Source organism: Fundulus heteroclitus, unplaced genomic scaffold (assembly GCF_011125445.2).
Source record: "Fundulus heteroclitus isolate FHET01 unplaced genomic scaffold, MU-UCD_Fhet_4.1 scaffold_109, whole genome shotgun sequence".
NCBI lineage: Eukaryota > Metazoa > Chordata > Actinopteri > Cyprinodontiformes > Fundulidae > Fundulus > Fundulus heteroclitus.
In genome coordinates, this window is record NW_023396522.1 from 2,501 (window position 1) to 28,376 (window position 25,876).

At 39.6% G+C, this 25,876-nt stretch overlaps 1 protein-coding gene and 2 long non-coding RNA genes across 3 annotated transcripts in view; 2 read left to right on the forward strand and 1 right to left on the reverse strand.

The window, feature by feature from the left end:
* Positions 1–14,838, forward strand: part of vps11 (VPS11 core subunit of CORVET and HOPS complexes) — a gene marked incomplete at its 5' end in the record, with an annotated part of 15,520 nt that extends 682 nt beyond the window's left edge. The window contains 12 exon segments of the mRNA XM_012856925.3: positions 854–1,101; positions 1,542–1,743; positions 1,849–2,000; positions 5,141–5,327; positions 5,483–5,626; positions 6,198–6,395; positions 6,501–6,662; positions 6,772–6,905; positions 9,749–9,951; positions 12,532–12,703; positions 12,790–13,012; positions 14,258–14,838. Coding sequence (XP_012712379.2) covers positions 854–1,101; positions 1,542–1,743; positions 1,849–2,000; positions 5,141–5,327; positions 5,483–5,626; positions 6,198–6,395; positions 6,501–6,662; positions 6,772–6,905; positions 9,749–9,951; positions 12,532–12,703; positions 12,790–13,012; positions 14,258–14,422 — 2,190 coding nt within the window.
* A 5,008-nt stretch (positions 14,839–19,846) lies between these two features.
* On the reverse strand, positions 19,847–22,966 carry LOC118558200. The gene is made up of 3 exons (XR_004928211.1): positions 22,847–22,966; positions 21,801–21,943; positions 19,847–20,324 (listed from the first exon to the last, which is right to left on the reverse strand). It is a non-coding gene; the product is annotated as an uncharacterized LOC118558200 (long non-coding RNA).
* A 126-nt stretch (positions 22,967–23,092) lies between these two features.
* Positions 23,093–24,757, forward strand: LOC118558201. The gene is made up of 3 exons (XR_004928212.1): positions 23,093–23,214; positions 23,569–23,675; positions 24,110–24,757. It is a non-coding gene; the product is annotated as an uncharacterized LOC118558201 (long non-coding RNA).
* Positions 24,758–25,876: the final 1,119 nt, after the last annotated feature.

Here is a 25,876-nt window from a genome sequence, read left to right on the forward strand (position 1 = left end):
GTGCTCCTTAATTCCGATCCTCAAGGTCCGGTGTCCTGCAGCTTTTAGATCTGTCAAATGACCTGAGTCAAATGGCTGAATTAGCTCCTCAGTCTGCAGTCAAGTTTTGTAGAGTCCTGCTAATGACCTGGGGTCTCATTTATAAAGCTTGCATGCACACAAAATAGGGCCTGAAACAGGCATACGCCACTTTCCACGTTAGGATCTATAACAATAAAAATTTATGGGAAAATGTGCTGTCCTCACGGCAGGTCTGACCCAGGCGTATGCTCATTTTGGAGATGGGGGGGGGGGGGGGGGGGGGGGTTAGCGACATAGATGGTAAAATAGTGAGGTACAGCCAAATTGAATCATGATTCCCCACAGATGTTCAATTTTGATTGTGTAATAAGCCCCTCCCCTAGACATTTTTCCTGAGTTTCTTTGTTTTTTTCCCTGTGGTTGCCACGTCACCATGATCACCATGATGGCCCATTTTAACATACATTAAAATTCACGAGGTGCTTTGCATTGACCAGGCACGCAAACGTTCAGGTACACCTGTAAGCTATAAAGCGAAAATGCATGCTTCTTTGCTTCCACATGGTTTTATAAATCAGAATATTATTTGCCGTATGCCAGTTTCTTTTTCTTGGTGTACGTACACGTTAACTATGAATTCCACACAAGGTTTTATAACCGTTACCCCTGATTATTTGGCTCAGGTTGGTTGAAGCAGAGTAACGCATAAAAGATGCAGGACACCGGCCCTCGAGGACCAGAATTGAGGACCACTGCCCTAAAGCATCGCAGTATTTTTAAGCATCATGTATCTCCCAGTTGATCCAACAAATTTTCTTCTTCTGTTGCTCAGTGCTACACTCTATCTAACAAGGAGTACCCTAAAGTGGAGCTGGATACCCATGGCTGCGCCCTGCGTTGCTCATCCCTGGCCGATCCGTCCCAGGATTCTCAGTTCATTGTGGCTGGGGATGAATGTGTGTACCTGTACCAGCCTGACGAACGAGGGCCCTGCTTTGCTTTTGATGGCGACAAGTTGCTAGCCCATTGGCACCGGGGATACTTGTTCTTGCTGATCAGAGATGTGAAGTCACCCAACAAGTAAGAACAACAATCTCATTAATTTATCATATGTAATTGTCTCTCAGTTGCATGAAAATATGACATGATGGAATTAATACATCTATAGATTAGTGGTGGTGCTGTGTGGGCAACTAGAATCGTAAAGTTGTTGACCAGTAAGCACTAAATTACAGCTAATCTGTCCTGGTCGCCTTCAAGCTGTGAGCAGCTACAGGCTTGGTGGTTGATTTGTCAACAAGCAACACACTTCAAGAGAGAGGATTTCATGTGCTTTGCAAGAATATGTATTATTGTATTGTTTGAGTTTTGCTTAATGTATGACTACAGGACGTTTATAAGTGTCAGGGGGCTGTCAGAGGTTGGCTTTCCAGAGTAATATTTTGGATTAACATCAGACTTCAGTTATTAATAAACGGTGTACATAAAGGAAGCAGCTGATGGTCTGTTTTTATTCCCAGAACAGGGTTTGGCAGCAGTGAGAGTTCACTGTCAGAAAAGCAAGTGTTGACCATCTATGACCTGGACAACAAATTCATTGCCTACAGCACCTCGTTCGATGATGTAATTGATGTGTTGGCAGAGTGGGGCTCCTTCTACATTCTGACCCGAGATGGAAAAATGTTTGTTCTGCAAGAGAAAGACACACAGACAAAACTGGAGGTTAGCTCAAAGCGTGTCATCTGGAAAGTCCGAGTTCCAACTCCTTTCAAGAAGTTTAGGAAGTACCGTGTTCTGTTTTCACAGTCATGTTTCTCGTTTGTTAAGATGCTGTTCAAGAAGAACCTGTTTGTCATGGCCATAAACCTGGCTAAGAGCCAGCACCTGGACAGTGACGGACTGTCAGAGATCTTTCGACAATACGGTGATCATCTGTACCTGAAGGGAGATCATGATGGGGCCATCCAGCAGTACATTCGGTAATTCATTATTCCACAGCAGAACCATTTGCTGCTTTTCTTACAGTAAGGACTCGAGGGTCTCTTTTACTATCACCTGTGCTTTAAGTGGAAAAGTGCTGGTACTCCCCTTACTGTCATACAAATATGGGGCAGAATCATGGGTAGTATTTTTACGTAGCTCTATAGATTATTTTACTATACAGAAATGATTAAGAACAAAGCCAATTTTAAATCAAATCCACATGAGCTACATTCAAGGTGTCATGAAGCCACTTGTGTAAACTTCAAGCCTCATGGTGTTAACATGGAAATAACCGTATTATCCAGCGAAATAACAGTTAGCTGGATAATACAGGCTTGACTTGGGAGACATGAAAAGTTGGGTGGACACGGGAATGTGGTGGCAGGCGGAGACGGACAGATGATGGACTGATGACTCTTTCTATTTCGTACGAACCTGTGAATCGGGAAGCTAGTTTCTTGGCAGATGGGTTCGTAAGTACGTCTCTGGATGATAACCAAACCTTCTGACCAAGGCGGTATTGGGGGGCAGGAACTCCATGCCAGTCAGCAAACCTCCTGTTCTGCTCTGCGGTGTGGTGAAGAGCTCAGACAGTTGATTTCCAGGTTTCTTGGCAACGGAGGATGTACTGGTGGACTGAATTAACTGGTATATGGAGCTCGTTAGACGGCAGGAGAAATAGCCTTAGGCTGATAGCCTAAGGCTATTTCAAAAGGAGAGAGTCCGGTGGCATAGGAGATGTGAGAGTTTAGAGCATACTCGACCCATGGCAAAAACCTATTCCAGTCAGAGGGGGATGAAGAAGTGAGACAACGGAGGGTAGTTTCGAGTTGTTGATTCATCCGTTCAGTCTAGCCGTTAGTTTGTGGATGATAACCGGAGGTGAGAGTGTGACGGGCACCGAGAGCAGAACAGAAGTGTCTCCACACCTGAGAGACGAACTTGGGGCCCCGGTCAGAAAGGATGTCAGAAAGGATACCGTGGAGTTTGAAAACATGTTTAATGAGTAGCTGGGCAGTCTGTAGGGCGTTGGGCAGCTTATGGATGGCAATGAGGTGGCAGGACTTGGAAAACCGGTCGACCACTGTCAGTATAGTTGTCATGCCTTGTGAGGAAGGGAGTCCAGTAATGAAGTCCAGAGCGATGTGAGACCAGGGGCGTTTGGGAATGGGGAGTGGATTTAGAAGTCCAGTAGGAGGTTGATTAGAGGGTTTGTTCTGGGCGCAGACAGGACAGGCACGGATGTCTTTACTCCACGAGGGCCACCAAAAACGACGAGACACCTGGGACTGGGTTCTATAGTTCCCTGGATGAGCCGAAAACTTCGAGTCATGGCACCAGTGCAAAACATCAGGACGAACGAATCTGGGGACATAGGTTAGTCAGGCTGGCCCGGTACCAGGGTCTGGATCCAGCTGTAAGCCCTGGTTTATACGGTCTTCCAAGTCCCAACGGAGAGCTCCAAAGGTACAAGTGGGAGGTAGGATGGGTGCTGGTTCCTTTTCGTGTTCCATGGGGGCATACAGTCTGGATAGGGCGTCAGGTTTGACGTTTCTGGAACCAGGGCGGTAAGTTATGGACAGGTTGAACCGTGAAAAAAAAAAAGGGACCAGCGCGCTTGTCGGGGATTCAGACGTCGGATGGACTGCAGGTAGGCGAGATTCTTATGATTCTTATGAACGGTCCAGATAACATTGGGCTGCTTGGACCCCTCCGCCATTCTACTAAGGCTAATTTAATGGCCAGTAACTCCCGATCTCCTACATCATAATTACGCTCAGCTGGAGACAGCCGCCAGGAAAGGAAAGCACAGGGGTGGAGTTTCTGATCTCTATCAGCCTGCTGGGACAGAACAGCCCCAACTCTTGTGTCAGAAGCATCGATGTGTCAGTGATCCAGCATCACTGTTCTCCTGACCTGGAATCCTTCATCATAAACTGTAAGCCTTTTTATTCACCCCGCAAGTTTGTTTCATTCATTCTAGTCTGTGTTTACATCACGCCGCATGCAAACTTGCAGGTCGCATAGCGCACGCTCGCAGACCAGATACTGAATGTAGAGCAGAGAAATCCGGACTCCTTAGTTATTGTCCTTGGTGACTTTAACAAAGGAAACCTCACCCATGAACTTCCTAAATATAAACAGTTTATTAAATGCCCGACCAGAGAGGAGAGCATTCTGGATCACTGTTACACCACAATCAGAGATGCTTATCACGCCGCCCCCGCGCTGCACTGGGCCAGTCTGACCACGTCATGGTTCACCTGATTCCTGCTTACAGGCAGAAACTAAAGCTCTGCAAACCTGTAGTGAGGACATCAAAGAAGTGGTCCAGTGGGGCTGTGGAGGATCTTCACGCGTGCTTGGATTCTACTGACTGGGATGTTTTCAGGGCTGCTAACACCAGTCTGGATGAGTTCACAGAGGCTGTGACATCATATATCAGCTTCTGTGAGGACTGTTGCGTTCCATCAAGAACCAGGGTGAGTTACAACAATGATAAACCCTGGGTCACAGCCAAACTCAGAAGGCTAAGGTTGGACAAATAATTTGCCTTCAGAAGTGGGGATAAATGCAGATTCAGAGATGCAAAATACAAGTTTAGTAGGGTGCTGAAAGACGCCAACCGACTGTACTCTGAGAAGCTGAAAAAACAGTTTTCAGCCAACGACACTGCTTCTGTCTGGAAAGGGCTTAGGCAGATAACAAATTACAATCCTAAAGCCCCTCACTCCATGAACGACCAACAGTTAGCAAACGACCTGAACAACTTCTACTGTCGTTTCGACAGACAAAGGGACAGTCCTGCAATCACCCCCCACGACACCACCCAACAGATCACCTCCACCTCCTCCTCAGTGACAACTCTTTCCATACACAAAAGATATGTTAACAAACTCTTCAGAAGACAGAACCCCCAGAAAGCTGCTGGGCCAGACTCTGTCTCTCCATCCACCCTGAAGCATTGTGCTGATCAGCTGTCTCTATGCCACGAGCACATTGGGGAAATTGTGAAAAGTTATAATTCTAGTAATAAGTGTTTTAGACAAACGAGTTCCATGATGATTTTGTGGTCAATATATGCAAAGCTTTCAATTAATGTTTTCACTGTTTTTGTTCTACTCTTTCCACTCAGTACCATCGGAAAACTGGAGCCTTCGTATGTCATTAGAAAATTTCTGGATGCACAGAGGATCCACAACCTCACAGCATATCTGCAGGCTCTTCATCGACAGTCCCTGGCCAACGCAGACCACACCACTCTCCTGCTTAACTGTTACACCAAGCTGAAGGACAGCTCCAAGCTGGAAGAGTTCATCAAGGTGCCTTGTGGGAATTTAATAGCAATAGGACAAAAATAGAGTAATGGGATATCTGACTTCTGTTTCATTATGACTTTATTGTCTGACTTTTGTTGTAAATAGATGCCTTTTAGAGTAGAGCTGATTGTGATCCTTGTGTGTTTGTGTTTTCACAGAGCAGTGAGAGTGAGGTCCATTTTGACGTTGAGATTGCTATCAAGGTTCTTCGTCAAGCTGGGTACCACAGTCACGCTGTGTTCCTGGCTGAACGGCACCAGCATCATGAGTGGTACCTAAAAATCCAACTGGAAGACCTGAAGGTGAAGCGTTTGTGAGAATGACCTGATGCTGATGGTTCAGCTCAATCAGCACCAGTGTATGCTAGTTTTGTGGCAGCCTTGTAAAAGTTTTTTCATTTTTCCAAAGCTGCAGTTCCATGAGCAACCTGTTGAGCTTCCACAAACCTACACCCTCTCACTCTGAATTCTGGTTTGATTTGAGAGAAGGGCAATTTAAAAAAAAGTTAGATATTTCTAAATGGGAAGGTTGTCTTTAAGAAGCCGGATGATGAGTGAATAAAATATGGATGAATTGATTCAAAACACATTTTTGTTATGTGACACCAAATGAGACTTTTGTAAGCGGAAGCTACAGAACCTTGGAAATCTTGATACATGACACAGAAACTCATCTATGTGTCCATAGAGAGTAATTCAGTTTCTGTCACGTTACCATTTCCTTAGGTACATGATGAAGTTGTTTATTATGGTCCCTTTTTATGGCATCTAAATCTATGCAATTACGGCTAAGCAGTTTCCTGGCTGTAATTGACTCTTTAAACAATTAACAATCAACACTAACTCAATCATCATTTTTCTTTTCCAACTGCAGAACTATCAGGAAGGTCTGCGCTACATTGGGCGTCTACCTTTTGAACAAACTGAAAGAAACATGAAGCGTTATGGCAAGACGCTCATGCACCATGTTCCTGAGGGTACCACATTGCTCCTGAAGCGCTTATGCACCAATTATCAGCCCAGTGGAGACTCTGTAGAGAAAGTCTGTCTAGACAGTAGTCTGCTTAATAAGGTCAGATGGTGTTATTTTGTGTCTCCAGCTCGATTAGTCTCTGATAACAGTACTACTCTCACATGTTAGTTTTGTGTTTTTTTTATTTATTTATTTTTATTCAAGGTCAGTTCTGAAGAATTTATCCCGATTTTCGCCAATAACCCTTGGGAGCTGAAAGCCTTCCTGGAGCACATGATTGAGGTGGACCCCCGTTCATCCCAGGGTGTGTACGACACTCTGCTGGAGCTGCGACTGCAAGACTGGGCACACGAGCAAGACCCCAAGGTTAGAGCCAAACCAACAAATGAGCTTAATTTTCCATAAATATCTACTTGCTTTTAAAACTTTGTTTTTTAATGCTAATTTTATTTTCTGATGCACATATATTTAACAGAAAAAAATGATCCGGCAGGGAGAAGCCCTGTCACTGCTCAGAAGTGACAACACAGTGTTTGATAAAGCCTTGGTTCTTTGCCAGATGCACAACTTTAAAGAAGGAGTCCTTTACCTGTATGAGAAAGGCAAACTGTAAGTATTTTACTGTAAGTTAGTCCTGAGGTCCAGGGCTCCAGCTGTTCAGCCACCAGTTCTCCGGCCAGAACAGACAGGCAGCTGTGGTATTTCAATGTAACCAATCACTCCTCTTTTTGTTATCAGTTTAAGTTTTTATTACGACTTTTCAATTCCTTTGGTATTTGGTCAATCATTTACAGTTTGATCATTCTCCTGCAGCTGTTATCAATACATTGGTCAGTTTGTTGTTGCCACCATTCTTTTTTTTCTTTTTGTTTTCTTTTTTCTATTTTCTTTTGTGGAAGCATTACAATACAGTGGTAGTTACTTTCAGGGAACGAACAACGTTATTACTGCCACTCACAATTATTTTTTTGTATGTACAAGTTTATACAAATTTAAATAAATTACATCTAACATCTTTGAACAAACTGGGAAAGATAGACCTACATGAAAAAGCAAGCAATAAAATTAATTAAATGTCAACAAAGCAGTGTTGAAGTAAAGTATGAGAGATACATTAATACATAAATTCTTAGGTACAACAAAACATTCAAATAAAATAAATATCAGCATTCCATTCCATACTTCTGTCTGTTCAAGGCCAGCATATTTAACCCACTTGGCCCACCTCTTAGTGAGTATGTTTTTTTAGACTCGGGGGGGAGGTGATGCCTTCCATAAGGTAAATGTCATTTACAATACTTATCCACTACTGTATTGTGGGTGGGTCAGGGGCGGACCAATGTCTTGTGAGTGCTTTTTTACCAGCGGTTATCAAAATATCAAATAAGTATTCATCAGCTTTCCTGACCTGTAAATCAAAATTTCCTAAAAAATAATGTTGAAAACTGCATAGGTAGGTTGGTATTAAATAGACCACTTAATACTTAATGGAGCTCTGCCCAAAAGGGTTTAACCACTGGGCATTCTCAAAAGATGCCAATGATTGGCTTCCTGGTGTCCGCATTGCCTCCAACACACAGCTTCCCCTCCAGTAAAATGTGTCTTGTTTTGGTGTAAGAAAGAAACAGATCATACACTTTCAACCAAACTCTCGCCATGAATGAGAGCTGGTGCATTTCCACTGGGATTGGCATATGTCAAGCCAATCGTCCTCAGATATTAATAGATTACCCTCACTCTCACACTTTTTCCTAACAAAGACATTAGGCCTTTATAAATTCTGGAGATGACACCCTTGTTTGATTTTCCTTGATAAGCATCAATAAAGATTTTTGATATGGGGTCATTGAGGTCTATGTGCAAAGCGGCTACGTACCTTGAGGATCCTAAAAAATTCAGTTCAGTCCAGGTTATGATCTTACTTCAACTTATCAAAGCTTTTAAATTGTCCCTTTTCTGTAAGAGAATAATGTCGTTATCCCTTTCAAAATCCACGTTTTAAATCCTTTATCTATTACGTTAGCCCTAAATTCCGGACCATAAGCACACCATTGAATTATTTGTAACTTGTCATTTAATTTATACTCATCTTTTATCATGTTCCAAATTTTTGTTGCCACCATTCTTAAACTTAAAGGTTGTTCACAGAACCCACTTATCCAAATCCAAGTTACCTACCTGTGTTGGGTGAAAGGTTAGGCAATCTGAAACCATAACACAAATGTTTTGGACTTGTCTGCTTTAGCAAATTTCTGAAAGTAGATTTTCACACCCTGAATATGTTTACTGACCAAAAACTTATTGTTCACCCTTAACTTACTCTTCATGGTGCTGAGGTCGAGGAACATAAATGTTTTCTTTATGTAAAATGTTGGGAATGGCTTAGGCCCACCCATATTCGGTGGCTATGTAGACATCATGTCTTGTCTCAGATTTATTGCCTTTTCAGAATCAGAGTGATAAGTTTGATCAATCTGGGTTCGAGTTCTGACAAATTCTTACTGTGTTTGACTGAGTCATTTGCTTGGTGCATTAATCTGACCCTTATGTATGACTTTGGTAACCTGCCCTTCTTCAGTGCAGTTGGCATCTGCCAGAAGAAATATTTAAACCTTTTTTAATGTAAATGTGAAACTGCACCTAGTAACAGTATAGTATAGGTATAGGTTTGTCATGGTGATCTAATGAAAATTTTACATTATTTTTGTTTGACAGGTTCATTTACTGAATCTAAGCATTTATATATTTGTAATGTATATTGTTGTGCACACTGTTTAAAGTTATTTAATGTTTAATGGGCATCCAGTTGGAAGCAGTTGAAGCAGGTAGGATGAAGGCTGGTTGGGTGAAGGCTAGCATGCGGCTCTGCGGCTAGCCAAAATGTGGCTGTTAGAAGGCTCCGGGGCCTCCACTCGGCTTCCCTGGGGTAACTGCTCTCATGACTCTTTGAGCCGATTGCAGCGGGCGATTTCAGATCAGCTTTTCCTCTCAGCTTGGCCTGGGCGCAGAAAGGGAGACTGCTCCACACTCAAGTCAGGTTTCCTGCAACAGCTGAAAGAAAAGATCACAAGACTGGTTTCGGTATAACTCCCCCATCTGGTTACGGAGAAGTTAAACTGCAGACTTAGCTGCGATCCAGCCGGCAGTTTTCCGAACCCAGTCGGGTCTTCTGCTCTTCAGAGGATGATGAGAGTGTGCTCCCCAATGTTGCTCCAACATAGCAACGGGAAAATTGATTGTCTGTGGGCAGCAAGCCTTTATACAATAAGACCCCCTGCTGTCAGAGGCAGCCTCAGATTTCTTTGGTTACAACTCAGTCTGATTATTCCTCATGGTTTGATGGCACAACAATATGTTTCATTACTCCCTTATGACCCGAAGAATGAACAGTTATAAAGATTGCCTTAATTGGGTTTTATTTTGATAACTTCATGATTTATGTGTATGTGCAGGTACCAGCAAATTATGCATTATCACATGCAGAATGAGGAGTATGGAAAGGTAGTAGATGCCTGCAAGCGTTACGGAGACCAGGAAGGTTGCCTTTGGGAGCAAGCTCTTGGATACTTTGCCAGAAAAGAGGAGGACTGCAAGGCCTATATCAGTGAGGTCCTGCATCACATTGACCAGAAGAACCTTATGCCTCCATTACTTGGTGAGCTGGTTGATGTCTTATTTCAAACTACAGTGTATTCCAAAAGGACAAAAAGACATGATCCTTCTCAAACTTTAATGGAAAACTTTTCGTGGGTTAAGTTTATTGAAGTGTTGCATTCTCAAGATGGGATAACACAATTTCTTTAACATTTTCAATCTCCCAACGGCGAATCAAGATAAGTCTGACATCAGTCTATGACCATTGTTGCCAGATTGGACAGGCTTCTTTTCAACATGTTTGGCTGAATGAAATAGCTTTGGGTGGGTTGTTAATATTTGGGCTGCTTTTCTCAACATTTAGTTGGTTTTTAGAAGTCCTCGTAGGAAACGAGTAGTTGTCATTTTGTAGCATTTTAATAAAATGCCATCTCTGCACTATTTTTATCCATTCATCCATCCATTTTCTTACTCGCTTTATCCCTCATGGGGTCGCGAGGGGTGCTGGTGCCTATCTCCAGGAGTTTAATGGGCAAGAGGCGGGGTACACCCTGGACAGGTCGCCAGTCTGTCGCAGGGCAACACATAGACAGACAGGACAAACAACCATTCACGCACACACTTACATCTAAGGACAATTTAGAGAGACCAGTTAGTTTGTTTATTTTCAAATGTGTAGAATCTGGCAAACCTGAAATCATAAATGATTATTAGTCAATGGTTTCTCAAGGGTCACTGAAATTCAACTGGTTTGTAAATTGTAAACGCTGTAAATGGGGTTAAGAGTTTTGCTGATAAACTCAAAAACATTTCATTGCTTTGTGTGGAAAAGAAATTTTTGCTTGATCTATAATCTGAGAGAAATAAATACATTTTATTTTAAATGAAATAAACAACTTATGTATATCTAATAGGGTATTTCTCAAATGACGTCACATTTTTCCCGAGACAGTCCAGTTTCTAGGCTGGTTGTACCGGAAGAGTGCAAATTACAATGGCAACAACTACAATTCTAATAATTTTGGAAGATGACATCGTCCCAGGAGCTTAATTTCAACCGTCTTTAATCGGGAAACCCAGCACAGAACAGCTGAAATGTTGGTTGAAATATAGAGGGCTCAAAATGAGCGGAAAGAAAGCAGTATTAGTAGAAAGGTACGAGAGGCTGTCCTCTCACAACAGATACTACGCGAAGAAGAAACCTGCTGAATCCACGTATAATTGCAGCTAATTCTAACAAAATATATATATATGTATTATTATAGGTCGTGTTAAATAATCGGTCTTATTGCAGAAGAAAAGACTTAAAAACATCAACATCCTCCCGCTGTATCGCTCAGATCCCGTCTCACCTTCACTCTCTCTTTCTCACTCACACACACACACACACACACACACACACACATCCCTCCGCAGACACACACGATCACTGTGAGAGAAACAATCAACTTGATCCATGAAAAGAAGCGAAAGGCTAGCAATATAACCACCACAGCCACTCCTAATTATCACAAATGCATGTATTTAGCTGGTATTTATACACACTAGGACTTTTACTTCTCGTAAAATAGTTGTTGCTGGGGAGGGGCTTGAGCCCCACTTTCTTGCTGCGTGGCGCGATAAGGGCGTTCTGTCTGGAAAAAGCGAAGCACAAAAAAGCAACTGCACATTCAAAAACAACTCCAAGAAACTGCAACCGCCGGATCACACAAGTTACAAGTGACTTTAGAGAAAAACAAGCCTAAAGTCGCTTAAAATGAGCCGACTGCAACACTGAAGCTCACATGAACACCCCTCATGGATTGCATGTTTTAATGCCGCTGTGAAAAAGCCAAATAAACGTAGCCTACCTGCACAGATGCTGCAGTTGCTGGTTTCAGGTCTGGAGGTTCAAGTGTTGGCTCCTTATGATCGAGGAAATGTGGAGACCACATTTAGGTGTCTTTGGTCAGATTCCAGGTAAAGTCCTCTCGGTTACAAGCTTGTATCCAACACTAATGTTTCTCTGCAATCCTTTGGGGTTTTGGAAAATCAATGGGAAAAAAACTCCCTTCATATGCTCATGATCACCATATCGCTAGTCACTTAAGCAGATACCAAAGCAGCAATGTTTTGTTGTTGCCATATTGTCGTCTGTTTAGGCGATATTCAGGACAGATCTGTTCATTATTTGACTCATACAAGTAAACCTGTTGAGTGTTGCCGCTCTATACGACCACAAGATGGCCACAACGCAAGTATCTAAATTTAGTAATTTAATGTCATTTAAGGGGTGCCCTATTTAAGCAGTTGCGTGCTAATGGCGAGTTCTTTATTAAAGGCTAATAGCTCTATGCTTTTAACGTTTGAGACTTGGGCTGTTTTTTAGTTCGGTGAGTTTTATGTTGTGTTTAGGCTAGAAACTGTCTTTAACTGGCAAAGTTGTTGTTTTTATTTGCCTTTGGATTCCATACTAATAAATTCAGGTATAATACTTGGACAATAGCTGCAGAGCACAACCTGAGCAAGTTGGAATTTGTTTGTGCTTAAGAAACTTCCTGACTATCCCAGACTTATTATCATGATATATTTGTGGGGAATGTGGCTGTGTCTTTATGGGGGTTGATCCACAGCCATAAATTACTCATTTTTGTCCTATCAGTTGTGCAGACGCTTGCACACAACTCAACGGCCACTCTGTCAGTTATCAAAGACTACCTCATCAATGAGCTGCAGAGAGAGAGCCAACAAATTGATGATGATGAACGTAAAATTTGCCAGTACCGTGAGGAAACTGCTCATCTTCGCTCTGAAATCCAGGAGCTGAAAGCGAGGTGAGTTAAATTAAGAAACATGACTCACTCACAGAGCTTTCAACTTATCTTTGACAGACAGAAATGACAGAAGTGTTTCCACACAGTGCCAAGATATTCCAGAAGACTAAATGCAACATGTGCAACAGCCCCTTGGAGCTTCCATCTGTACATTTCCTGTGCAGCCACTCCTTTCACCAACACTGTTTTGAAAGCTATGCAGAGAGCGATGCCGAGTGTCCAACGTGCACCACAGAAAACCGCAAAGTCATGGATTTGCTGCGCGCTCAGGACCAGAAGCGTGATCTCCATGACCACTTCAATCGACAGGTAACAATATACATTTATAATGCCAAAAGTATTCACTCACCCATCCAAATAATCAAAGTCAGGTATGCCAATCACTTCCATCGCCACATGTGTATAAAATCTGGCAACTACACATTCAGACCGTTTCCACAAACATTTGTGAAAAATTTGTCGATCTTGGGAGCTCAGAGAAACCCTGCATGGTTCTGTGATAGAATGCCACCAGTGCAACAAGTCCAGTCATGAATATTCCTCTGTCAGCTGTCAGTGATATTATAACAAAGTGGAAGTGATTGGCAGCGACGCAACTGAGCCACCAAGTGTCAGGCCAGATAAACTGATGCTGTGGGGACAGCGAATGCTGAGTTGTGTAGTGGTTGCATACTTTCTGCGTAGTCACTACAGACCTCCAAACTTTATGTGGCCTTCAAACTAGTTCAAGAACAGAGTGCAGAGAGCTCTCTATGCTCTGTTCGTGAACAACTATTTATGGCCAAACAGTTGCATCCAAGCCATACATCACCAAGTGCAGTGCAAAATATTGGATGTAGTCGTGTAGAGCACTCCGCTGCTGAACTTTAGAGCGGTGGAGGCGTGTTCTCTGGATGGAAAAATGATGCTTCTCCGTGGACGAGCAGGTTTAGCGGTTGCCAGGAGACCAGTACTTGTCTGACTGTATTGCACAAAGTGTAAAGTTTGGTGGAGGCTGGGTTCTGGTGTGGGGGTGTTTTTCAGGAGCTGGGCTTGGGCCCCTTAGCTCCAATGAAACAATGCTTCAGCAATCAAAACAATCTTCGCAAATCTCTTCCTATTTCAACATCACTGTGCACCAGCTCAATAGCAACGTCTATAAAGACATGGTTGAGAGAGTGTGGCGTGGATGACCTTGACTGGTTTGTACAGAGTCCGGACCTCAACCCAATAGAACACCTTTGGGATGAATTAGAGTGGAGACTGAGAGCCAGCTCTTCTCATCCAACATCAGTTTCTGGCCTCACAAATGTGCTTCTTGGAATGGTTGAAAATTCTCATAAAGACTCCAGAACCTTATGAGCAGCATTCCTTGAAGAGTTGAAGCTGTTAAAGTTGCAATGGGCAGACCATTATATTGAACCCGATTGATTAAGAAGGGGTTGTCCCTTAAGTTTATATGCAAGTCAAGGCAGGTGAGCGAATACTTTTGGTAATATAGCGTGTTTTACTATAAATTTTAATCTTCTGTATTTTGGGGTGTCATCTGTACCTGTTCTAAAATCTTTTTTTAAGCTCCGAAGCTCCAATGACGGTTTCTCTGTGGTGGCTGATTATTTTGGTCGAGGAGTGTTTAACAAACTGACCCTGGTGACCGACCCTCCGGGGAGTAAAACTGTTGGGAGTCTAGAAATCAACCTGCAGCGAGACCTACTGATACACACCAAGAGAAACAGCTAGACATCTAAGTTCCTACTTTAGTCAATGCTCAGATCAATCACTCAACCCTGTGCTTACTTGGGATGTTCATTAAATTATCAACAAAAACAGACACCTGCTAATGGAAATTGTTCCATGAAAGCTTTAGTTACTGAATTACATTCTGGGAAATATTACTGATGTTTTTTTTTTTTTTTTGCTTGTAATTTATGCACAAATAAAGTAACCATTTTTGAAGAATATGATGTTCATGAACAGGACAACTTCTATTGTGAAAGTTGTTAAATATGTTTTCTTATTGTTATGCACATTTTCTGTACGCCATCTTAATCTGAGAGTGTCTTATGTCTTGTATTTCTGTGTAATTGTAATACACTTCACAAAATGTAACAGTTTATCAGTAATAAAATGAACCATTATACTCTTAAACCTCAAAATTAGTTTTAAAGCTCATTTTTTTCTTTATGTGGTGTTTTTTTTTCATGCCAAAATTTTATATTTTATTAAATGGTAAATGACCTGTACTTGTTAGGGCTTTATCAAGACGCCAAAGCACTTCACACTCCAGTCATTCACACACTGACAGTGGTGAGCTTTGTTGCAGCCACAGCTGCCCTGGAGCAGACTGACAGAAGTGGAGATGCCATACAATTGGTACCACCGGGTCTTCTGCTTGCTGGTCTTCATTTTAAATGACAAGTTGATCATGTGTAGAGATTAGTATTTTAACTAGTCATAATTTGGGGTTATTCCATAAATAAACCTGATGTTTCATATCTCCTTACACTGCCAGTGTTATTTTGGAGCCTTTTATGAAAACAATGTGTTGCTTTTGAAATGATGTAAGCGAGGTAGCTACCAGATCGTCTTAAAAATTTGTGAAAAGCATTGTTTAATCATAATTATTAAACAATTACAACCAGTGTTATTTCAATGCCTGGCGGATTTAGGTTTAATGTGCTTTTTTACCAACATGTTTCTTTTGGCTAAAGGTGACATTTGCGGTTTGGAGGAGCCCAGCCTGAGTCTGTTCTTTACGGTGGCCCAGAGGTGTCAACACTAATACAAAAGATGCAACATAAATTCAAAAACCGCAACACAAAAACAAAAGCCACAACGGAAATAGCCGCAATGGAAATATAAAACCACAACGGAGGTCACGCAACAGTTGGTTGTTATACATGACAGAAGAAGAAGAGGCAGACCCGCAAAAACAATCTATGAAGAAGGAGCTTAATTTGCGGACTCGCAAGCAAATATTGCCCGTTTGTCTGTAAAGAACAACTCGGCAACGCTATGGAGTCCATTTTAACAATTTAACCAAAGTATACAATACAGTTGGAGTTACAACTTCGAATTTGGGAGTTTCTGAGCAATGAATTCTCCATTTTATGCACCATACTGTCACTAAGCAATGAAAGTTATTCGAAATTGTCTGACTCGTTTCCATGGTAACCACTGACTCTTAAACCTAAAATGCTATGTGTAAGAGTCGGAGCTTACATGAGAATTACTACCTTGTATTACTTGATACTGCCAGGGACAGTAGGAGTTACTTGAGGTATGTGCCTATGTGAGTGTATGATATGTATATGTTTCCCACCCCACAACTTAGAATAAACAAAACAGTTTGAATAAACAATTATGTTTTATTAGAGCTCAGATACTGGTAAATGTAAATGGAATAATAAAATATCCCCTTTTTTATGAAATAATAGGACAGTCAAAATTAGTCTTGAGTAATTAACTTAAAATTATGTCCCCAAATAGTCTTCAGATGCACTTAAACACACTCAGTTCCTTATAAACCCAAACTCTTATTTTGGAATCGAAATTGTAAACTCAAAGCTATCAAGTCTGTCCCGGGACCGTACTAACTGAAATACTGTTAACCTCGTTTGGAAATGTATAAACCTTGGTAAGCCAACCTTAACTTACTCACTAGAGCTACCAAAGAGGAAAGCTACCACCACATAAATGAAGTACCATCAAGATTACCATTCAGCTAGGTCAGGGGTGTCCAACTCCAGTCCTCAAGAGCCGGTGTCCTGAAACTTTTAGAGGTTTCCCTGGCCCCACACACCTGAATCAAATAGCACAATTAGCTCCTCAGTATGCAGTCAGGTTCTTCAGAGTCCTGCTAATTAATTAACTGATTATTTGACTCAGGCGTGTCAGACCAGGGACACATCTAAAGGTCTGCATATATATTTGATAGACTACTCATTGCAATCCATTTTATCATCAGTCGGGTCCAACAGGGTAGCTTCCTACTTCATGTGTAAATACATTTACAAATGACATATTTTAACTGTACAAAAAACAGATACTCAGTGACCATCTGACACTTTTTAAGGCTCTTGCTCAGGGAGCCAGAGTGACAGTCTGTGGGAGTTGAACCCAGAACCTCAGGAACACTAGAGCAATGCTCTAACCACTAGGCCACCACTCCTTTGCGATGTTAAAGTACAATCTACTGGCAAGTCAGGGCTAGCTACTCATTAGAACCAGAAAATTAACAAACAGTAGATTTTTCTGGTGCAAAATGTACTAATGTTATCTTCATGAGTACAGCCAATTCTGATAATGATAAAACTAGAACAAAAATTAGCCATCAAGGTTAGATGGATAAACGCATAGTTCAAAGTCCTGAAAATCTTCCCTCAGAGCTTGTTCAGGGAGAAGGTGAGTGCAACCAGAAATCTGCCACAATGACCTAGAATATCTTTTCATATCTCAACAATTTCAGCTTAAATAATGGCAGGCTTCTTTTGCTGGGAAAATAATCGGCACAAGAGACACGGGAAAAAAAAAAAAGATAGGAAAGGAGGAAAGCAGGTGCATGTTGTCGAGCCATTCCCAAAGGTGAAATGAATCCAGGATTTACCAGTCAAGTGCAGAACTTCCACCCTAACAGGACTCTAAACTCCCGGTCCCCGGTTGGATTTTTTTTAGCATCTGAAAACCTCATCTGTGCTCTACTGCTTTGATATTTTTTTTAAAAAGATGCTTTCTAAAAATGGAAATATTTCCCCCGGTCGGGTCCTTCAACCTGTACCGGTGTGGGTTCTGAATAGGTAACTAAAATCAAGTGTCTAATTCAACCCATACATGCAGATGACTAAAAAGATCACGGCTGTACAGTTGGTAGCACTGTAGCCTTGCAGCAGGAAGGTCCTGTATTTAACACTAGCATTACCAGGGTTTTCGACCTCTCCCCTGAAGTCCCGAAAGAGGGTCAAAAGACCCTGAGTCCAAACTGACGACTCTGGTGGCTCAAATTAGCATCCCTTGTTCAATTGTAAATAGGGCCATTGCCTGAGGAATCAGCAGGGGGGGAGGAGAGCCGAACTCACAAAAGCATTCCACACTTCTGTACTGTCAGGCCAGAAGGTACGTGTGAATAGTCCATGTTGGGGGTGGGTGAGATCTATGATGGAGGCAGCTCTACAGTAGAAAACTAACCAAATTAGCAACACGGGTTGGCGTTCAAAGTTACTGCAGGGCTATCATTGGATGGGGTTAAATAATAATAATAAAAAAAGACACATTTTACTGTAGGCAACCCGTGTTTTCCTTACAAGTTTTTCTTGAAAATTAAGGAGCTGTTTGCTGATTTCATACATCAGAACACCCAAGAAAACAACTTTTATTTCATTAGATTATAATTGCACTGCATTTAACAAGGTCCCCTTTTTTTACTCTGACCAGTTTCCCTGTATCTAGTGAATATAGCATCCCCCAAAGAATAAAAACAACCAACACTATCACTTTACAACTATTACCCTGCAGTGTGGCTAAAACTAAATACTATAATAATAAACAATTGTTTGTTATTAGCAAAGTGCAGCATTTTTGGGATACAAAATCTCTAAAACCATCGTGTATGGTTTATTATGTATGTATGTTATATTATAAATCAACTAGCTGCTTTGGAGTCAGGGTAGAAAAATAAGCCTACTCTGTGCTTCCATCACAAACAAGGTAGTTCTGAAAATTATTTTAAAGAAGGAGATGTTTGTCTGAGTGATACCCTGTCAGTTTAGGCTGATGACCATGTCCTGGTCATGTCTAATTAGGCCCCTCTCGTTCCGATTTCAATCGAACAATAACAAGCTTATTGTTTCAATCGAACAGTAAGTTTTGTGTTGACTAGAATTTAGTAATTAAGCATTTTTTTAAATCTAGGAATATCAGGCCCTGAATACAAATGCAGTCCACACTTTTTCAGATTTGCCTTTGAAAACCACTTTTTAAACCACAGATCCTTTTCTATTCACATTACGATTATGCACTAATTTGTACGAGTAAATGTCATAAAATACCAATGAAATACACTGATGTTTGTAATCATAATTTAACAAAATGCAAAACAGTTCAAGTAGTACGAATACCAAATTGTCCAAATTGCCATTGCCTCTTATACGTTTGTATATTTCTCATGCTGGAATTTCAGTCCTCTTGACTTAGACACAAATACTTCTGGTCATTGCTCACAGCTGTACCTGGCAGTTAGTAGGGAGTTAAGCTTCCCCCTTCCTTTGGTGCACCAGTAATGGCCTTATTTACAGAACAAAAGCGCCGGTTCACAACTGCTTATAGGATGCTAATTAAAATCCTTCAGGTCAGTCGACCCGTCTCTGGGCTCCAAAGGTAGAAATGTTAAATGACCCTTCTCTGGTAATTCTAGTGTTAAGAGTATGTGATGAAAACAGCACTTATTTACATAGGAGCAAAACTATATAGAAACAAGTGAGAGCATTTGCCCCTATTTAAGATGGCGGACGCTCTGACGAATCGCAGCATTAGGAAGAACCCGCCCAATGACGCTTCTACGTATAAAATGTCTTAGGGTCGGCCTAGCGGCCGGCAGCGTCCAATGGGGCGTCTTAGCAAAAAGTAGTTTACTTGAAGTACATTTTATTAGGAATACTTAAGTATAAGTTTAAGTTTAGAACGTTTACTCAAACCATGTACTTATAGTGCACTTGAAGTAATACTATTGTAATACTTCTTCGGACTTAATTGGGACATTTTTTAGTTTACAAAAGTATACTTAAAGTATACTGTTCCAAGATCATTTTAAGTTCACTAAATTATACATTAAAGTATTAAGCAAGTACACTAATCTATATACTAGACGTTTACAAGGTATACTTGTGGTTCGCATTTTAGTTTATTGAAGTATATTTAAAGTATACCACCAGTATACTCTTCAATATTCTGCCAATGTACTGGTTATATACTGCTAGTCCATATTTTAGTTTAATTACACATTCAAGAATTACTAAAATTACAATACTATTTTTGATATTTTAATTTGTATATTCTAAGTATACTTGAGTTCACTCACCATCTTGTAGCACATCATATGAATAACATATTCTTACAGTTACCTCATAATGTAGGTACAATGCAATGTGTTTACACAATCACAAGACAGAATCTTGATAACTTTGATTTATTTATATGTTATAGAACATAATGTGCAGTTTCTTTAATGTCAGCTTAAACTATTACAGACTGCATTTCAAAATAAAAAATGTATTTCTCTGAAATTAAACCCTTCTTAGCTTTCAATATTGAAATGAACATGTAAACACATTTACATATGAAAATGTAAACACAAGGAAGTCATTCTTTGTGAAAAATGGAACAAGAAAAACTGCAATCGTCATCAAAAATCTAAACAAAGTATGTTTTCAGCTCAGAACTAAATAAGAACTGAGAACTGAAGTTCTTGGTTGTCAAAAGAAGGTGAAAAAAGTGCACGTTTTCGGAACAAAAATATCTTGACAGAAACATTACTTTTATGACTTCTTTTCATTTAGTTGTTTTGCATCTCTTATGTTGTTGCATTTCTTTCTAATGATCCGTCTGACATCTTGCATGGAGGTGTCGGGGAACTTCGCCTGGGCATAGACTGTGAGTGTGAAAACAAATATACAAACAAAACGTTACTTATTGGTACATTTAGCCACATTTAACACACATGTCAAACATAAAGGATGGTTTATTAGTTACATTTTGAAATAATCTATAATTTACAGAAACTGTAAAGAAGCAAAGGTGTTGTTAACAAAGTTCAATTCAATTTAGTTTATTTCTATAAGCGGCAATTCAAAATGCAAGTCATCTCAAGACACTTTACAAAGACAATTCAATCATATCATACAGACAAATTGTTAAATATTTTCTATCTGCTGACTGCATTCAGTGATCAACTTTGCAGAATTCACTCCTGCAAAAAGTCCAAAAGGCCATTTTTCAAAGATTGCGTGACTCTAGTGCCTCTCACTGCAGACTCAGGGTCAATCAGAATATGTGAAATTGGTAAAGCTCTTCATAGTCACATAATCTAATAGGTAGGAAAAAAATTGTTTAATACTTGTTGACATAAGTAGTGTCAAACACGTGTCTTCCTTTATAATAGCAGCAGTATGATGTGCTTTGATCTCTCACAAGTCTCCATCAAAAATGTCTGATGTTTGGTTTAAAATATGGCGCACAAAGTTGCTCAATAAGATTAGCTTCTGGGGAAGAAGCCCCAATCAGTCTCTGAAGCTGTTTCATGTGCTTGTCAAACTATTCTTAGTGTAATTTTGCTCTGTGGCAAGCCATGCTATCATGCTCAAAGAGTACACTGATAGTAGAATATTGCTCTCATGAAAGCTTAAAGATGGTCTGAGACAATAGAGCATCAAGGTTTCCCAGCAAAGCATTGCCAAAAGCATCAAACTGACCCTCTTGGCTTACCGGATGCATCCTGTTAAAGAAAACTGAATTTATCAGACTAAATAACCTCAACCCATCTTTATATGGTCCAGCTCGTATGATTATGTGCAGCTGTAAATGTATAATAAACTTCAGTACACTGTGTATTTGTACCTCTTTCTATCAGAACCACCAATAATTTGAGCTACAGTGCCTCATTTATTTTATCAAACCACATGGACCAGTCTTCACTCTTCAGATGCATTAATGTCCATGCTGCAATCACCAGTTCAAAACAGTTGTTTCTGGTTTTGGGCAAGTTCAGATTAGGAACACTCCGTAATAGCTGCAAATTTAGAGATTCCTTACCCAGTTATAGAGCCAACTCAATTCCAAATTATCAAACTTGCTCATTTTTCGGGGGGGGGGGGTTGTTTTTTTTTTTTTATTATTATTATTTTGCCTACTTCTAACACATCAGCTTTGAGGAAAAGTGTTCACACACTTGAGAAAAAAGTGATCACCCTTTGGTAAATGCCATGGTTTCAAACTATTGTGCAAGTGGCAGTTTAGTTATTTACGCTGCCTTTGGTGGTCCTCAGATGAAATTTTAGTGTTAATTGTTTACAAGGTTCTGGATTACAATAGACTGGTCTCATGCAGTGTTATTTATCCAGGCTGCTACCTTTTTTGTTTGAACTTCATGGTCCTCCTCTGCCACATCTTTCCACTTGCTGTTTGGTTTGCTCTTCCTCTTGGGTGCTTCTCGCCAGATGTCTTCACCATTTATGAATTCCTGTCTCTTCTTGCAGAGGTCACTGTAGTTGTCTGTGTAAGAGACGTTGTCAAATAAAAAAAACAGAGGGATTTTAAAGTACACTGAGATGACAGGTGTTGTGAATTAGCTATATTAAATAAACTATTAAAACATGAAAAACACGATAAAGTCAACAGGCTTTGTAGATCAGCCATTACTGAATGTGGGTTTAAGTTGCAATATTAATTCATTTGAGCAAATTGTAATACCTGCTCTGTTAATTTAGTGTGTCATTCCTATTATCCTGTTCCTTTTAAGTCCCAACTGCTGAAATTGCTATATTTTGTGTTGTAGTGGGCTGTTATTTTTTATTATTATTATTTTAATCTCATCAGAAACGTCTGACCTCCCTCTACCAAAAATATGTGTACATAGAATTGGATATTTTAAAATTAGTAAATCATTTTTGAGTGCAACATGGTTTAACTACCATGTCCCCTTTTAATTATTTACAAAATCAAATTAGGAATAGAAATACATCATGTAATTTGAAAAATAATTTTAAATATTACTGTTCATAGTAGTCCTCATCCAATTATTTCACTGTTAATTGTTAAATTAATACTGTTTAACAAAATATTTGAAATTGACTTGTGCAGAGAATTTGATACGCAGGACAGCATGATATTCTGAGCTGGACCAAAGTAATTTTCTTGTGGTTTAAAAAGTCCACGATTAAATAAAATACGAAAATAAACACATTTAATATTATGTTATAGTGGTCATATAGCACCGAATAGAAGTAATGACTCTATGAATGAACGAACCTTCTTTGAAAAAAACGTTGAGTCATGCATGTTTTGCTAACTTGTAGATTAGCTTAATAAAAATCAACATAACTGGGCTATTACAAAGCGAGAAACAAAAAAAAAAAATAAAGATAAATATAGGAAGAAAAAAAATCAACAACTTACCATCAAAAGTTGGACTGTCTAACTTTTTTCTCCCATTGATGTCCCACTTTATATCCATCCATCTTCATCTTCCATCCATCTTTACGTTCTGAGAGCAGGAGCTTTTTTTCTTTTTTTTAAAAAACCGTTAACGCCGTTATGGGCGGGAATTTGCGACGGGGCTTCCTATTGGCTGCCTGGTAGGGAGGCGGGAACATGGACGGAAAGGTCCAGAAATCACGTGACGTCAGGAGGAGGGGTAGAGAAGAAAACCTGTGAATGAGCCCATTAGAGCTAACATGGCCAAACGTCGTTCGCCTTATTAAAGATATTTGGAGGATTACACAGCAGAGGTCCCAAGGAGTACCAAGCACAGATGGAAAGTAAAAGTAAGTAAGAGTTAATTAATTCAGACTACTATGATTAGGGCTCCTTGCTAGAAATGGGCTACTGGCAATGTGAGGTAAATGCTCATGGATATATATATATATATATATATATATATATATATATATATATATATATTAATAATAATAATAATTATTATTATTATCAATATTATTTTTTTTATTTTTTTTCATTTATTGTTCAGTGTCTTTGCTTTTTCAGTAGCTACCCATGGACTACATAAGTTACAGTCTTATTTGTATGTGAAATACAATGTTAAAAATCCACTCAGTATACTTGTGTATAATAAAATGCCTTGAGTTGTCATAAATAATTTCAGCATTCCACCTTTCCAGGACAGAACTGCAGGACTACACAGAAGAACACATAAGTCACCCTGTTGCATCCCGCAGAGAAGTTACAGATGTTGACAGCAGGAGTTTTGGACATTGCCTTTCAACAGGTAAATACAAAATGACCCAGTGTTATTCTCAAGTCGAAATGTTTATTTTTCAAATTATTAAATGCATTTAATTCTTGAAATATGACAGGGTAGTCGCCAACGTATTTAAGCTTAGCAGGGCACTAGTCTCAAAATTGTTGCTACTTTCATCTGCCTTATGGAGAGGTATTAAAGGAAAATGAAATTTCCACCTCCATATGTACAAAAAAAGCTAATCTCCAGTTGCCTCCAATTTTAAAAATAATCATTATCGAACTATGTTTTTGGTAAATTACAATAGTTTGTGTAACCCTTAGGGGAGTTTCTTTCTAAGCTATGCAACAATTGTTTTTAATTTTGCTATAGGCAAATACTTTATGCTAGATGGAGATTACTGCTCAAGTTTGCTGCTGTTCATTTTCATTCATACATACATATTTTCCTTGTATCTATAGGGCTCTGAAGACCAAGCAGATGGTGACAACCCCCTATATCCTGGTGCATCTTTTTTCAAGGGAGAAAGTCTACTGATGCTCATGTTATATGTGCTGCGACACAATTTAACAAGCAAAGCAGTTACTCACTTATTGGAAATGTTTAACCTAAAGTTTCCAGGTCTGATTTTACCCATTTCCACAAAGAATTTAGAGGTTCATCATAATCTAAAGTTAACTTTTATTGTGAAAAATGCCTTGTATACCTTGGCAATAGTGCACACTGTTACAATCATTGTAACCTTTGCAACACAGCGTTTTAGGCCAACAGGAGTTTAAAAAATGACTTCTACTTTCTGGTAATTCACCTTCATGATTAATTAATGACTTGGTTATTTTTAAACAAACTGGTTCAAATAAAATTTCTGCTTTGTGTTCATGTGCCAGACTATGTTTTGTTTTAGTTGAAGTATTTGCTAATTCAGAGAGACCTTTATGTAAAGATTCACAGATCAATATACAAAGTACTTTCTTGTTTGAGGTTAAAAAGCCTGACATGATTCTAACCAAATGTGTTGTTGTTGAAAGAGATAGTGCTGTGTACATAAAACCACTGCCAAATGCTTGTGAAAGAGACTAGAACTTGTCCAATAAAGTCAGTCACATGTTTCCCTGTCTTTGCGTGTTTTAAGTTACGTTACACAAAGATGAATCAAATACAAATCAATTTACTGTAAACTTTTAAACACCAGCACTATATGATCTTGAATATGATCAGATCCAAAGTTTAAAATAGGGTTAATACCTGAAAGCAAAAAGTAGTAAAAAATACAAATGTAAGCATAAGTCAATTATTTCATCTTTCATTCTTTACTGATTTAGGACATATGTAGTATCAGTACCTTGAGGCAGAAATAAGGGAAAAAAAAGAAAAAAAAAAAACAGTACAAGTACAAGATTCAGTGTTTAAGTATAGCTATAGTAATAATATACTTACTCTTAGAATTTTTTTATACTTCTCAGTATTAGTCAAGTACACTTGACTATACTATTATTAAGTATATGAAATATAGTTTAGAATAAGTAAACTTCAAGTGCACTGCCTGATTTTAAGTATAAAATTAGTGCACTTTTAGTATACTTCTATAAACTACGTTTTGCTAAGGGCGTATATAATGTCTATGACTTAATCCAGCCATACTAATCATAAACAACAGGTGTGTTCGAAGAACCCAATTAGCCGGATCATGATTAGCCGGATGAAATCATCTTGGATGTGTCATTTGATCTCGGATGTTTTAAGCAACGTACGAAGAACGGGCCCCGGAAGAGATAAATTGTCAAAATACAAATGAAGTGCAAAAAGCATTCACTGTATAAGAACATTTTCCACATGAATGCTATGACATATTGGTTAATTCTGTGAGAGTTGTGAATAATTCTGGCTTTAAAGGTAACTACATCACATTAATTCGAGCGAGCGAACCCCCGGTTTGTCAAACGTTATCTGGAAATGTCGTCACTGCTGGACGTGGACCAATAGGGTGGAAGTATAAAAAGTGTAGCTTTGCTTCTATTTCGTGGACCAATCATTCAACGGTGCGTGGAATAATGTGGGCGGGGTTGGATCTGTAGAAAATGTCAGAACAACACAGGTTACGTGCCGGAAATGAATGCGTGTCCTTTTACAATAAGTCAAGTTTATATTACACATTATTAGCAAGGCGATTCAAAGTGCATTACACAACGAAAACATAAAAACAACATAAACACATCGAAACACTCACT